The sequence below is a fragment of the Pseudozyma flocculosa genome (assembly GCF_000417875.1).
Source record: "Pseudozyma flocculosa PF-1 unplaced genomic scaffold scaffold00001, whole genome shotgun sequence".
In the NCBI taxonomy this organism is placed as follows: domain Eukaryota; kingdom Fungi; phylum Basidiomycota; class Ustilaginomycetes; order Ustilaginales; family Ustilaginaceae; genus Pseudozyma; species Pseudozyma flocculosa.
The window spans coordinates 1,167,676-1,179,688 of record NW_006920869.1 but is presented as its reverse complement, the minus strand read 5'-3'; the positions used below and the strand labels follow the sequence as shown (position 1 = coordinate 1,179,688).

Here is a 12,013-nt window from a genome sequence, read left to right as displayed (position 1 = left end):
TGGAGGCGCCGAAGGCCAAGTCGAGCGCATATCGCCCTGGCTGGCTTCCTTCTCGTCCATCACCACCACTGCCACCGCCGTCCCCATCAACTTGCTTGCACTTTCCGACGCCATGTCTGGACTCTTTAGCGGAATCTTCGGCAGCGAAAGCCATGTCCCGTCGACGTGGGAAAGGCTCACCACGGTAGGTTGAGCCGGGAAAGGTTGCCATGACCATCTACCGAAAGCCCTGACTGATGCACTTCTCTCCCTGCCTCGCTCCGACAGACGGCAGAACCGCTATTCACCAACCCGCTCAACCTCGTCCTCCTCTCGATCCTCATCTACATCGCCCTACCACTACTCCTGCCCTCGTCTCCGACCTCGGCCAAATGGACGCCCACCATCGCCCAGGCGCGTTCGCACGCCACGGCGCCGTCGGACCGCTACTCGTACCTCCCGCCGCGCCACCCGGACACGGTCGAGTGGAAGCGGTACACGCCGCGCACCCTCGCCCTCTACGACGGCACCGACTCGTCGGCCTCGCCCCGCATCCTGCTCGCCATCAACGGCAAAGTCTTTGACGTCACGTCTGGCAAGAACTTTTACGGGCCCGGAGGTCCCTATGGCAACTTTGCCGGCAGGGACGCGAGCAGGGGCATGGCTAAGCAGAGCTTTGACCTCGAGATGATCACCCCGCTCGATAGGCCCATTGACAAGCTCGAGGATCTTGCGCCCAGCGAAATGTGAGTCTGCTGACCCCCGCGCCGAGGTTGGCCTCGAGAGCATCGATATTGACACGGCGACGTGGTCGTTCTTCACTCTCCTTGCCCGCTTGTAGCAAGAACATGAAGGAGTGGGAAGCCATGTTCACCGGCAAGTACGGCATCGTCGGAGAGCTCGTCAACGAGGAGGACCTCTGAAGCGGGCCTACCCGTCCCGGCCCCCGTCAGAGCCTTTGCTCCTCGACGTCCTTCGACGACCAGTGACAGCGCGGCGACGTAGATACGTTGGCGATGCAGATGTGTGTGTATTCTTTGGGTGTATGTCGGTGCGCGAGAGATATGCTAAGGGTTTGGAGATGCTTTCTTGTGACTTCCGTAAACGACGTGGTGGGACGATAGACATGGGCATGTGCGGATCCGGCCGGCGGGGATGGGCGGGGCTGGGCTGGACCCTCGCTACTTGGCACCCGTTCCCCAGAATCGGTCGCCGATGGATCCGCAACCGGGCGTAATGGCAAAGACGACGCGGCTGTTCTTGGCGGGCGGAGACGTGACGCCCAGACTGTCCTGTCTCGGCTTGGCCCGCCCCCGACCCTGGCCATCGACGTTGGTCGGGTGGTCGCCCTTTGCCGGCTCGTCGGGTCGAGCTGGAGCGGCGTGGTGCGGCGCCGAGCGCGACACCTGGACCGTCTGGTGGGCAGAGGTCGACTGCGCGTGGTCGGCCGAGACCGACGCTCGGCGGTCCGCGAGCGGGATGCGCAGCTTCTCGAGCCCCGGGTCGATGCCGGCCACGACGATGCGGACCTTGGGAAAGGCGCGGTGGAGCGCGTGCACACCTCCCTTTGCGCTCGCCAGCAACGTGAGGAAGATGATCTGATCTTCGGGCACCGAGTGGTCCAGCAGCACCCGGATCGCCATGAAGGCAGCAGCGCCCGTGCCGATCTGGGCGTCGAGGAGGAGCACCCACGACTTTTCCGCCGAGCTCCTGCGTCGAACGAACGACGGCAGCGACACATCGTAGAGGTAAGGCTCGCCGTCCTCCTCGTTGGACTGGATCAGCAGACTTCCCAGCGACATGGCCGGGAACGCGCGCCGCAGCGATGGCTCCAGCACCGAGCCGGATCGCAGGATCGAGACAGAGCAGATGCTCGAGACGTCGAGCTCCATGCCGGTGTAGGAGCCGCCCGTGTGCAGCTGAACCGTCTGCTGGCGGTAGGGAAGCAGGGCGGCCGCCCGCTCGACGACCAGGGTCCCGACGCGCTTGCAGGCGAAAGTAAAGTCCGAGGTGGGCGTGGAGCGGTCGTGCAAGATGGTGAGAAGCGATTGGAGCTGCGGCGTCTGCGGCAAGAGAATGACAGTGTTGGGCAGCGGCGTGTTGGCGAGCCCGAGCGAGGGCGTCTTGGCGAGCGGAGTCATGGTGTCAAAGGGGCTGGCGGACTCGACGTGCGGGGTGGCTGGCGTCTTTGAGAGCTCAGTGCGGAGGCGCATGGCCCGGCTGCGCAGCTGCTTCTCCATGTGCTGGCTGATGATGTCGACGGCCACCTCGTTGTTGGCGCCGGGGACGATGATGTCGGCGTGCTTTGACGTGGGCGAGACGTACCGCTCGTAGTTGGGCTTGACGTAGCGCGTGTACTGGCTGATGATGCCGGAGAGGTCACGCCCGCGCTCGACGGTATCGCGCAGGATCCTTCGCGCCAGCATGAGGTCCGAGTCGAGATCGACAAAAATCTTGAGCGAGAGGAGATCGCGCAGCTCTGGGTCGTGGAGGACAAAGATGCCCTCAACGATGAGGACGGCGGGGCCGTAGAGGTAGTTGGAGTCGGGCAGACGGTTGTGCTTGACGAACGAGTAGACGGGCACCTCGACGGCCATGCCGCGGCTCAGGTTGTCGATGGTGGCCTTGAAGAGTTCGGTGTCAAAGGCAGATGGGTGGTCGAAGTCGTACTCGGAACGAAACGCGCGCTCGCTCTCGGTCTTGGTGAGCGGCTTGTAGAAGCTGTCCTGGCTGATGATGACGATGTGACTGTGCGCGGGGCGAGCGAGCGGCAGTGCAGGAGCAGATGCGTCGAAGCATGGTTCAGCCCGCCAGCGCAGCGCTCGAGCGTAGTCCTCTGCCGGCTGGTCGGACGGGCCACTCACGGGACGTTGGGCAGCTTCTCGAGGATGGCGCGTGCTACCGACGTCTTGCCGCTGGCGGATCCTCCGGCGATGCCGACAATGTAGGGCGGTACAGTCTGACCAGCAGCATTGTACCAAGGAGGCCTACCGGCTTCAGCGAGTACGATGCTGCGGGACGATGAAGGATCAGGGCCAGGGTTTCTGCGGGTTGAGCGCATCGCCTCGGGCAATCGACATACGAGAGAGGCTGGCGACTCACGTCTTTGAGCGGGTGCTCGGCCCTCCTGCGCTGGGCTTGGCGATGGGCTGCAACGAAGGGCTCGAAGGGGTGCCGAGGCCCTCTGCCGACTCGACGGTGCGGAGGAGGGGGGTGCCCGGGGTCGAGGGCTGGACGATCTGGTGGGCCGCCTGCATGGCTGCGTGTGCGACCTCGACCTGCGAGGGCACAGAGGAGGTGGAGGCAGAGAGGTGCTTTCGTGGGCTGCCCAGGCGTGACCTCGACGAAGGGACAGTCGTGGTGCGAAGATAGGGTGCTGCGATGTTTGATGGCGGTGGCGAGTTGCGACAAGGGAAAGAGGGAAAGAGGGACGGCGGAAGGGAGTCGAGGGGGGCTTGGCCTTGTCGAGCAGGCCAGGCCAGGTCCGAGGTCCAGGGCAAGCAGGCTCAAGGGTTCTGCCTGGTTGGGCCACCCAAAAACGCCGCTGCTGCAACAAAAATCCAAAATCTGTGCAGCCCGCAAATCATGAATTCACCTTTGGCAGTCAAGCGCAAAGAAAATGAGCGCCGTTTGACCGTCGCAGGGGCCAACAGAAAAAAAAATCGACAGAGGCAGCCGGGTGGAGGTGACAACGGCAAAACCGAGGAAAGGGACGTGCGGCGAAATCAAAGCGACCGACATCCGAAAGGCGTATCTTCTTCCCCCACCACCCAGCATCCTCGTCCACCGCCACCACCACCGTCCCCTTCGATGGCTTCCGAGCTCGACTGCCTGCCACGAAGTGGCTGGAAATCCTCGACCGCCACCGGCCACCGCGACACAGCGGGCATCGATGTCTACCTGTCGCTCCCGACGCCACGGCTCGTCCTCGATCTCCGGCAAACCGACCGCTTTGCAGCGGCCCACATCGCCCACGCCACCCACATCTACCCTCTGCACCACATCAAGGCGCGCTACAGCTGCCTGCCTCCTCGTACCGTACCTTTTCTCGTCATCGCCGATGTACGCGACCGCATCGAGGTGCAGCAGGCGCTTAGCGGCTGCAACGGTGCCCGTTTTCTCTTTCTCCAGCACGAGGACGACAAAGGCGGCGGCGACAACGACGCAGTCCCAATTCCTGGCCCGTCGGCGCAAGCTCATCCAACATGCAGAGCTAGTACCTTCTTCCAGCAGGTGCAAGGCCTGGGTCTGCGACGCAGCTGTGCCCCGGATGAGGTTCGTTTGAGGACAGCGACCGACGACGACTGGCCTGCGCTGCTCTTCCGCCCCTCGAATGCAGTCAGGCGGCTCATTGAGTCGGACCTGTTCAAGCAGGGGGCGAGCGACAACGGCAAACAGGACTTATCGCTGCTCGACCTCGGGTGCGGTGCTGGCAGAGACATGGCCTGGGTCCTGTACGGCTCGCAGCGCGAGCGGACAGCAGATGCCGCCGGCAGTCGGCCTGGCCCACCGCCAAGGAGATGGCGAGGCGTCGGGCTCGACAACTGGAAGGCGGTCCTGAACCGCACCGCCCTTCTCATGGAGGATCTCAATCTACGCGGTGATGGTGTGGACCTGCTGCGAGGTCGCTGTGACGCACTGGTGTGGGCCAAGTGCACAGATGAGGGCAGCCTGGAACCGCTCGTGGGAACGGGCAAGGGCAAGACATTCGCCCTCCCTGCGGCCGACGAGGAGCAGGCAGCGGCATGGGCGGCATTCGAGGGAGCCGGTCTATCCAGGCTATCTTCGCAGCATCCCCCTGCTGCGCCGGACGATCCCGGGGACGGCTTCTACGATCTGATCCTCTCGATCCGCTTCTACCCCTCGACGCTCCTCGGACGGCTCCGCTCGCTGGTCCGACCGGGCGGAGCGATCCTCGTGAGCCACTTCACCGTAGTCACGGCCGAGGAGCGCAGCCAGCTCGAGGCCGAAGTCGTCTCGGGGTCGGTCGTGGTCGACTACGACTCTCCCAGCGTCGAGGGGCGGCTGGGACCTCGAGATGCCGAGGCACTGGCGATCCGTTGGAACCAGGAGGAAGAAGCCGCGCGAGGGGCGGACGGCAACAGGGTGAGGTGTCGCTGGAGGGTCCAGCAGAACCTCCTCGAGCCTATCGAGGATGGTCGGATTGTGCGTAGCGTCGTCCTCCAACGGTGCCTCGAGGCGGTAATCGAAACGTGACGGTCGAAGATGTGCGTTGCGGATCCCACTTGCTCTTTCTCTCGACCTGTCGCATATTCTAGTTCGGCACTGGCACCTGGTTTGAGCAGTGCTAGCTCCAGGCTGGCTCCGCGATACTCTCGACGATGGTGTAAGGCTCGAGGAGATGCTGCATCAACCAGTCGCCGTTGGGCAGGTCGTTGTTGTCCGCTGAAAGGGGGAAACGGCAGGGGGGGGACCAACGACGCCCGTCAGCTTGGACCGACGTGTCCGCCATGCGACATCATTCAACGAGGGAACAACAGCACTCACCTCTCCATCTCGCCTCTTCCTCATCCTTTGCGACGCCCGTGACGACATGGCGCTTGACGAGCCTCTTCCGCGCCTCGTCCCGGGCGATGAGACAGACCCACCTCTGATCAAACTCGCTCGCCGCCTTGGCCCACTCGCCCACGTTGCAATTGCAGTAGAGGCCCTCGACAACTACGGCGCGGTGGCACGGCCGCACCACGACGTCGTCCTCGATCGGGTCCTTCTGGGCGTGGTCAAACGAGGGCGCCCTCAGCTCCTCGCCGGGACGGCGGAGCGACTGGACGAAGCGCGCGAACCGCGCCGAGTCAAAGGTGAATTCCGCTCCTCGTCGATCGAATGCCTCCTTTGGATCGGGAAAGGCGGAGAGGGCGGAGCGTGTATAGTGCCATCCGTCCATGCCGATCAGGATGGCGATGTCATCCTCGTTGTTGGCGCCGTGCGGAGAGGAGCGAGAGAGGCGGTTGAGCGTGCCCACCACGCGCTGGGCGAGCGACGACTTGCCGGATCCTGGTATTCCGCAGACTCCGATCAGGATCCGATGGTCCCGTGGCGAGCTGCGAAGGGCGGAGGGAAGGCGTGACGAGTCAGCGAGACTACAGACCTAGTCCGATCCCGATGGTGGTCGTCGAGGAGGTGGAAACGCACGCCTCCAGCTGGCTCAGCACCGACTTGGACAGCTCGTCGACTTTGGCTTCCATGGTCTATGTTTGGCTTCTATCGCAGGGTGGCAAGGGTGATGGCAGTGTGCGAGTGGTGGTGGTGGCAAGAAGAAGCCATGTGGCGAGGAGAAGCGAGGCGGCATCAAGCAGACCCGTAACTTAGCATGCACGAGCGGGCCGGCCCGACTTTCGATGACGGCGTCCGTGCACATGCCGCCATCCCGGCCCGACATCCGAATTTTTAGCCGTGAACACCCGGCCTGCGCCTCCGGCCCGCGCAACGCGGTGCGCTGTCCTGGGCTTGTTAGGTGTGGTTTGCTGGGCTGCAGCTTCGACGACTACAGCTGCCTCATAGCAAGGCGAGCGGGTATACAGATGCAGGAATGCAAGAGGAGTGGATGAGGTTCGAGAAGGGGGAAAAGGGGGTGTGCGTCGGCAAGCCTGGTTAAGCACGGCCGGGGTTGATGGCCTGCAGCTTCTCGAAGTGGTCTCGCCCGAGCTGGACATTGAGCTTGATCGCCGCCAGCTCTGCAGGTAAGCAAGGGCAGACAATGGATCAGTCAGAACATGAATTGCCTCGCCCTCCACCCTCGTCGGCCAGCAGACTCACGGATCTGGGGATCGGCGACGACAATCATGATATAGGTGTTGGACGTCAGGACGTCGAGGTAGGCTGTGAAGTTGGAGCCTCTCAGCTCGAGGCCTTGGAAGTTGGATTGCAGCTTCCTGCACTCGACAGAAGCCCCATCGGCGGAATGTAGGTCCGTCAGCAGACTGGCATCTCGAACGAGCACACTGGCGTGCGAGCAAGACGGACTCACGAGCAGGACAGCTTAAAGTTCTTGATGAGCTCGCTGATCTTTTCGAACCTCTCCGGGTTGAGCTTGACGTCGGACATGGCCCCGTTTGACTTGCGGTCGCCCGCCATGCCGGGCGTTTGCACGCGCTGCGATGTCCCGGTGATGAAGCCTGACCCCAGCCCGGCTCCACCGCCAGTCGTGCGGCCCACGGTGTCTCGGAAACCCTCCATGCCTTCCTCGTCCTCGTCGTAGACGAATCCTCCCGCCTCGGACGGTGCTGCAGCACCGCCGGATGACGCCGCTGCCGCATCGGCGACTGATGAGGAGCGCGAGATGACGAGGAAGGTGGTGCGCTCAAACAAGACGACCTCCATGGCCGAGTTGATCTGGGCGAACTGCGACAGGTGCCGCTCCAGCATGGCGACGTTGGGAATGAGCGTGTGCACGATGCGAGACCATGCCTGCAGGAGGGAGGAGGGATCAGACGCGGGTGAGAGATCGAATCGCTGTCAGCGTGTCTGCTAGCGTGGCCCCCGCGCGTCGGAAAGCACGCTCACCCTATACAGCGTCTCATCCCAGATGCTGGTGGCAAAGCAGTTGATGCGGAACCCGGCGCTGTTCGACGACTTTGCGCCAGCGCCAGTGGTGAGGGCCACCTCTTTGCTCTTCCTTCGCAGCTCCTTGACCCTGCTGGCGTAGACTGCCCGGCGCCGGGAGGGATCGACGAGGTCCATCTTGTGGAGCAGGCAAAAGACCTGGGCGTCGGGTGAATACTGGTGCAGCGCCGAGAGGCAGTCCCTGTGCAGGTCATTGGAGGAATGAGGGGCAGGCATAGAAGGGTGAGATGGTGGCTTACGACTGTCACACGCTGGACCGAGGGGACTCACTTATAGTAGCGGACGTCCTTTTCCCATTCCTGCTCTCCCTCGCCCTCTGCACCGACGAGGTCAAAGACGTAGATGAGGACGCCTACTGCGCTAAAGACCTGGCTGCGCTGGCTGTCAAGGTAGCTGTCCATGTACGACTGCTGTCCGCCGCAGTCCCAGAGGTTGAGGACGAGGTTGCCGAGGAAGCGGACGTGGGAGTGTTCGACGTCGAGCGTGGAGCCGAGGCGGCGGGTGTCGGATGCGCGGTAGGACGAGAAGATGAGGGAGCGCATAGACGTCTTGCCGCAGCCCGACTGGCCCATCAGCAGGACCTGGATGCGGCGGAGGATAGGGAGGGGAGGGAAATGGGGAGATGTAGATCAGCGAGGGTCGACTTTTGCCGCCGTCGGACCAAAGCACCATGGGCGGCACTCACCTTTTTCTTCATCTTGTGGAGAGTGACCTGGTGTTGAGAAGAAGTTGAAGGACAGAGGTCAGGAGTCGGAGGCAGCGCAGGTTGTTGTTGCGGGCGATCAAGGCTGCTGATGGAGTGCGAAGTGGAGAGGCGGCAACAGAGATACGGGGTGGAAGCCAGGTGGAGCGCACGGATGCCAAGCTTGCAATCTGCGGCTGCTGCTGACGGCAGGCTGACACGGCAGGCGGGCAGAGCCACAAGCAAGCAAGGGCCGGCCAGGCCAGGGCCCCCCACACAAGCGACGGCGGCGGCGGCGGCGGCGCAAATTGGCCGAAAAAGTCGGGCCTCGGCTGGCGGTGACAGACGAAGCAGGTCGAGGCTAGGCTACCTAGGCTAGGGCAAAGGCAGACAGCGAGGGTTCTTCGCTGCAGGCGGGAAGCAGCTCCATGCAGGCAGAGGCAAGAAAGGCTAAGATCGACTTGGAGCCAGCGGGCCGCTGCCTCTGACTCGGCCAAACGCCGCGCCCGCTGTGCTGGCTGCTACTCTAGTCGATCTTCTGTCCAACTCTGACCCCACCTACCACCACCACCACCACCACCACCCTCTACCCCTCTGGCCTTCCTTCTCTCAACAGAATCGCATCGCCATTCGACCTGCCCCCCTGGATCCCATGTTCAACCTCATCGGATCCAAGACCGCCACTCTTGCTGCCACCGCCGTCACCAGAAACATCGCCCTTCGCTCGTCCACCCTCGCCGCCAGCCGACCTCTCGTCGTCCCGACCCAGCTCAGCCAGGTTCGCACCCTCCGATCCCTCGCCGACCTCGAAAAGATGGCCGCTCCTGCTACCACGCCCGCCGCCGCCGCCGCCACTGCCACCGCCACCCCGGCTCAGCACGGCTCTATCCTCCCCTCCAAGATCAAGCCCAAGGTCTCGGCATCGGCGCCCCCTCCGCCCTCGATCATCCTCACCCTCTCCGGCCCCGATGGCCCCGGCATCGTCCACTCCATCTCCGGCTTCCTCGCCCGCCGCAACATGAACATCATGGACTCGGCCCAGTTCGGTGACCCCACCACCGGCACCTTCTTTATGCGCATCCACGCCTCGGAGCCCGAGTCGGCCGACGGCACCTACGCCGACCCCAAGGCCGAGGGCTACGCCGCCCAGCGCGCCGCCTTTATCGAAAAGGTCCAGCGCGAGTTCCAGGAGGAGTTTGCCACCGCCGCAGAGGTCAGCGTCAAGATTTACGGCGCAGAGGAAAAGCCCCGCACCCTCATCATGGTCTCCAAGATCGGCCACTGCCTCAACGACCTCCTCTTCCGCATCTCCTCCAACACGCTCCCGATCGAGGTGCCCCTCATCATCTCCAACCACCCCGACTACGCGCCCCTCGCCGCCGCCCACGGCATCCCCTTCTACCACCTCCCCATCGACCCGGCCAGCGGAAAGACAAAGGAGTGGCAGGAGTCCGAGATGGTCAAGCTGGCCAAGCAGTACGGCGTCGAGATGATTGTCCTCGCCCGCTACATGCAGATCCTCTCGCCCCAGCTGTGCCAGATCTTTTCGGGCCGCATCATCAACATCCACCACTCGTTCCTCCCCTCGTTCAAGGGCGCCAAGCCCTACCACCAGGCCTTTGAGCGCGGCGTCAAGCTCATCGGCGCCACCGCCCACTTTGTCACCGCCGACCTCGACGAGGGCCCCATCATCGAGCAGGCCGTCGAGCGCGTCACCCACGCAATGACCCCCGCCGACCTCGTCCGCGCCGGCTCCGACGTCGAGGCCCGTGTCCTCGCCCGCGCCGTCAAGTGGACCGCCGAGAGGAGGGTCCTCGCCAACGGCGCAAAGACTGTCGTCTTCAACTGAGCGTGAGCGCCGTCGAGCCCCCCCCTCCCGCGTGCCCTTACTTCGGGCCCACTCAAAGATAGAATATCGCTTTAGCGTGTTGTAATAGTACAGAGCAGCATCAGCATCGACAGCACTGACACATCGAGGCTCACCAGCGTGGCGCGGCCGTTCCGAGCGGGCTGTCCTCAGCGCGGCGTGGGTGGGGGGCAGGGGTATATGGTTTCCGAGGGGCTTTTGCGGCCTACCACGGCGGTGGAGGCGGCGGCTGTGAGGGCGGTAGGGTCGAAGGAGTTGGCGGTGGTGGTGGTGGCGGACCGGGCGGTGGTGGAGGGGGATGAGATGACGGCGGAGGCGGTGGCTGAGACGGTGGCGGAGGAGGAGGACCAGGCTGAAGCCCAGGTCGATGGGAGGCATCCGAGACCGAGGCAACCGTCGAAGTATCGAGCGTGATGAAGCCGCCAGAGACAAAAGCCTTCTTCTTCGCCGGTCCCGCCGCCGCTGCTGCAGCTTTACCGCCGGGGCCGGTAGATGTCGACGGTGCGGAAGTCGAGGAAGGTGAAGCACCGATGGCGTCCAGCTTCTTCCATCCCCCGCCGCCGCCCCCGCCGCCGACGGTGCTAACCGTGCTGTTCGAGAGCGTGGTGGGCGACTGGGCAGCTATGGGCCGGAAGCCTGAGGCTGCGGGAGGGGATTGGTGCGAAGGCGGAGTGGCGATAGGCTTGAAGCCGGCCGGGTGGCTGGGCTGCGACACCTTCTTCCAGCCGCTCGCGACGACGACCGGCTTCGTGGTCGCGGCGTGGTGAGCCGGTGTGGTCGTCGTCGTCGTCGTCGTCGTCGTCGAGGCAGAGACGGTCTTCCAGCCCCCACTCGACGCTGGCTTGACAGAGGCGGTCCAGCCCCCTCCGCCGCCGCCCGTAGCATGTTGGGCGGTCGCACCCTCGCTAGCCGGAGCTGACACGGCACCAGCGCCTCCGCCGAGTGAGACGCCAGCAGCGCCGGCGAGTCGGGCCATTTCCTTTTCCTCTCTCCTCCTCTCGCGCTCGCGCTTCTTGTCGGCCGCAGCCTGGCTGGCTGAGTTGCCCCGCTGGATGGCGAGCATCTCCTTGAGCCGCTTCTTGTGGTGGTGGTCGTAGCTCTTGAGGTGTCCCTCGTACTCGGATGGAAGATGGTACTGCTTCTCGCACAGATCGCACCGATACGTCTGCAGCGCCGCCAGAGTCGAGGCTTGTATCGACGCCTTTCGCGCTGCTTCGGCCTGATTCCGTTGTTCGTCCGTCGGGGAAAGCGAGGTTGCGGAATGGGCGTCAGCATCTGGACCTTGCTTTCTTTGCGCCACAGGGCAAGCCAGGGCCTAGCTCAACTAACCTCCCTCTGCACCCGCTCCTCGTCCGTCTCGTTCATGATGGCTTCGCTGCGCAACCCCTTTCGCTGCGCTGTCGAGACGTCAATGACTCTGGCGTCCATCGAGGCCTTGCCGATACCCGTGAGGTCGCCCCCCCTCTTCTCGCTGATGGGGATCGGATCGACCCGTCCGCTGCGGTGCAGGCCCAGCCCGGTGCCGGCCTGCCACCCCATCATCTCGAGCATCTTGCGGCCGACGTTGGTCGTGCCCAGCTCGTCGCCCCCTTCGGTGCGCGGATTATGGCTGTCTCCGCTCGAGCCGCCGTAGCCAGGATGGGCTTGCGGTGGTTTGCGAGCGGGCGTAGGGAGGTTCTCGGCCTCGAACAGGTCGATTCCGTCTTGATCCTCGTCGTCGTTGCCGCCGCCGCCACGTGCGAACGACGTTCGGCCGAGCATCTTGATGATCAGCGACTCTGGGTTGTTCGAGCTGTGCTGCTGTCCCGTCGCTCACGGCATCGTGCGGAAGCTTGATTGGCTGTGCGGGTGAGGACGGTTTGGTGGCTGAGAAGAGGCCCGCTCATTTGGGATGGATTAAA

General features: G+C 63.9%; 7 protein-coding genes across 7 annotated transcripts; 3 read left to right on the top strand and 4 right to left on the bottom strand.

The window, feature by feature from the left end:
- Window positions 1-112: 112 nt before the first annotated feature.
- PFL1_00423 (uncharacterized protein) lies at window positions 113-902 on the top strand (the record flags this gene model as incomplete). Its single annotated transcript, XM_007877919.1, has 3 exons — window positions 113-184; window positions 268-725; window positions 821-902. 3 exons carry the CDS (start codon window positions 113-115, stop codon window positions 900-902), a joined length of 612 nt encoding a protein of 203 aa, XP_007876110.1.
- Window positions 903-1,160: 258 nt separating this feature from the next.
- On the bottom strand, window positions 1,161-3,236 carry PFL1_00422 (uncharacterized protein; the record flags this gene model as incomplete). The annotated part of the gene is made up of 3 exons (XM_007877918.1): window positions 1,161-2,727; window positions 2,844-2,990; window positions 3,082-3,236. 3 exons carry the CDS (start codon window positions 3,234-3,236, stop codon window positions 1,161-1,163), a joined length of 1,869 nt encoding a protein of 622 aa, XP_007876109.1.
- A 553-nt stretch (window positions 3,237-3,789) lies between these two features.
- On the top strand, window positions 3,790-5,196 carry PFL1_00421 (uncharacterized protein; the record flags this gene model as incomplete). Its single annotated transcript, XM_007877917.1, has 2 exons — window positions 3,790-4,087; window positions 4,319-5,196. The coding sequence occupies 2 exons, from the start codon at window positions 3,790-3,792 to the stop codon at window positions 5,194-5,196; spliced, it is 1,176 nt and encodes a 391-aa protein (XP_007876108.1).
- Window positions 5,197-5,287: 91 nt separating this feature from the next.
- On the bottom strand, window positions 5,288-6,185 carry PFL1_00420 (uncharacterized protein; the record flags this gene model as incomplete). Its single annotated transcript, XM_007877916.1, has 3 exons — window positions 5,288-5,385; window positions 5,488-6,041; window positions 6,133-6,185. The coding sequence occupies 3 exons, from the start codon at window positions 6,183-6,185 to the stop codon at window positions 5,288-5,290; spliced, it is 705 nt and encodes a 234-aa protein (XP_007876107.1).
- Window positions 6,186-6,591: 406 nt separating this feature from the next.
- PFL1_00419 (uncharacterized protein) lies at window positions 6,592-8,260 on the bottom strand (the record flags this gene model as incomplete). The annotated part of the gene is made up of 6 exons (XM_007877915.1): window positions 6,592-6,674; window positions 6,757-6,872; window positions 6,968-7,407; window positions 7,504-7,744; window positions 7,834-8,144; window positions 8,249-8,260. The coding sequence occupies 6 exons, from the start codon at window positions 8,258-8,260 to the stop codon at window positions 6,592-6,594; spliced, it is 1,203 nt and encodes a 400-aa protein (XP_007876106.1).
- Window positions 8,261-8,897: 637 nt separating this feature from the next.
- Window positions 8,898-10,094, top strand: PFL1_00418 (uncharacterized protein; the record flags this gene model as incomplete). The annotated part of the gene is made up of 1 exon (XM_007877914.1): window positions 8,898-10,094. The coding sequence occupies one exon, from the start codon at window positions 8,898-8,900 to the stop codon at window positions 10,092-10,094; it is 1,197 nt and encodes a 398-aa protein (XP_007876105.1).
- A 223-nt stretch (window positions 10,095-10,317) lies between these two features.
- Window positions 10,318-11,873, bottom strand: PFL1_00417 (uncharacterized protein; the record flags this gene model as incomplete). Its single annotated transcript, XM_007877913.1, has 2 exons — window positions 10,318-11,331; window positions 11,442-11,873. The coding sequence occupies 2 exons, from the start codon at window positions 11,871-11,873 to the stop codon at window positions 10,318-10,320; spliced, it is 1,446 nt and encodes a 481-aa protein (XP_007876104.1).
- Window positions 11,874-12,013: the final 140 nt, after the last annotated feature.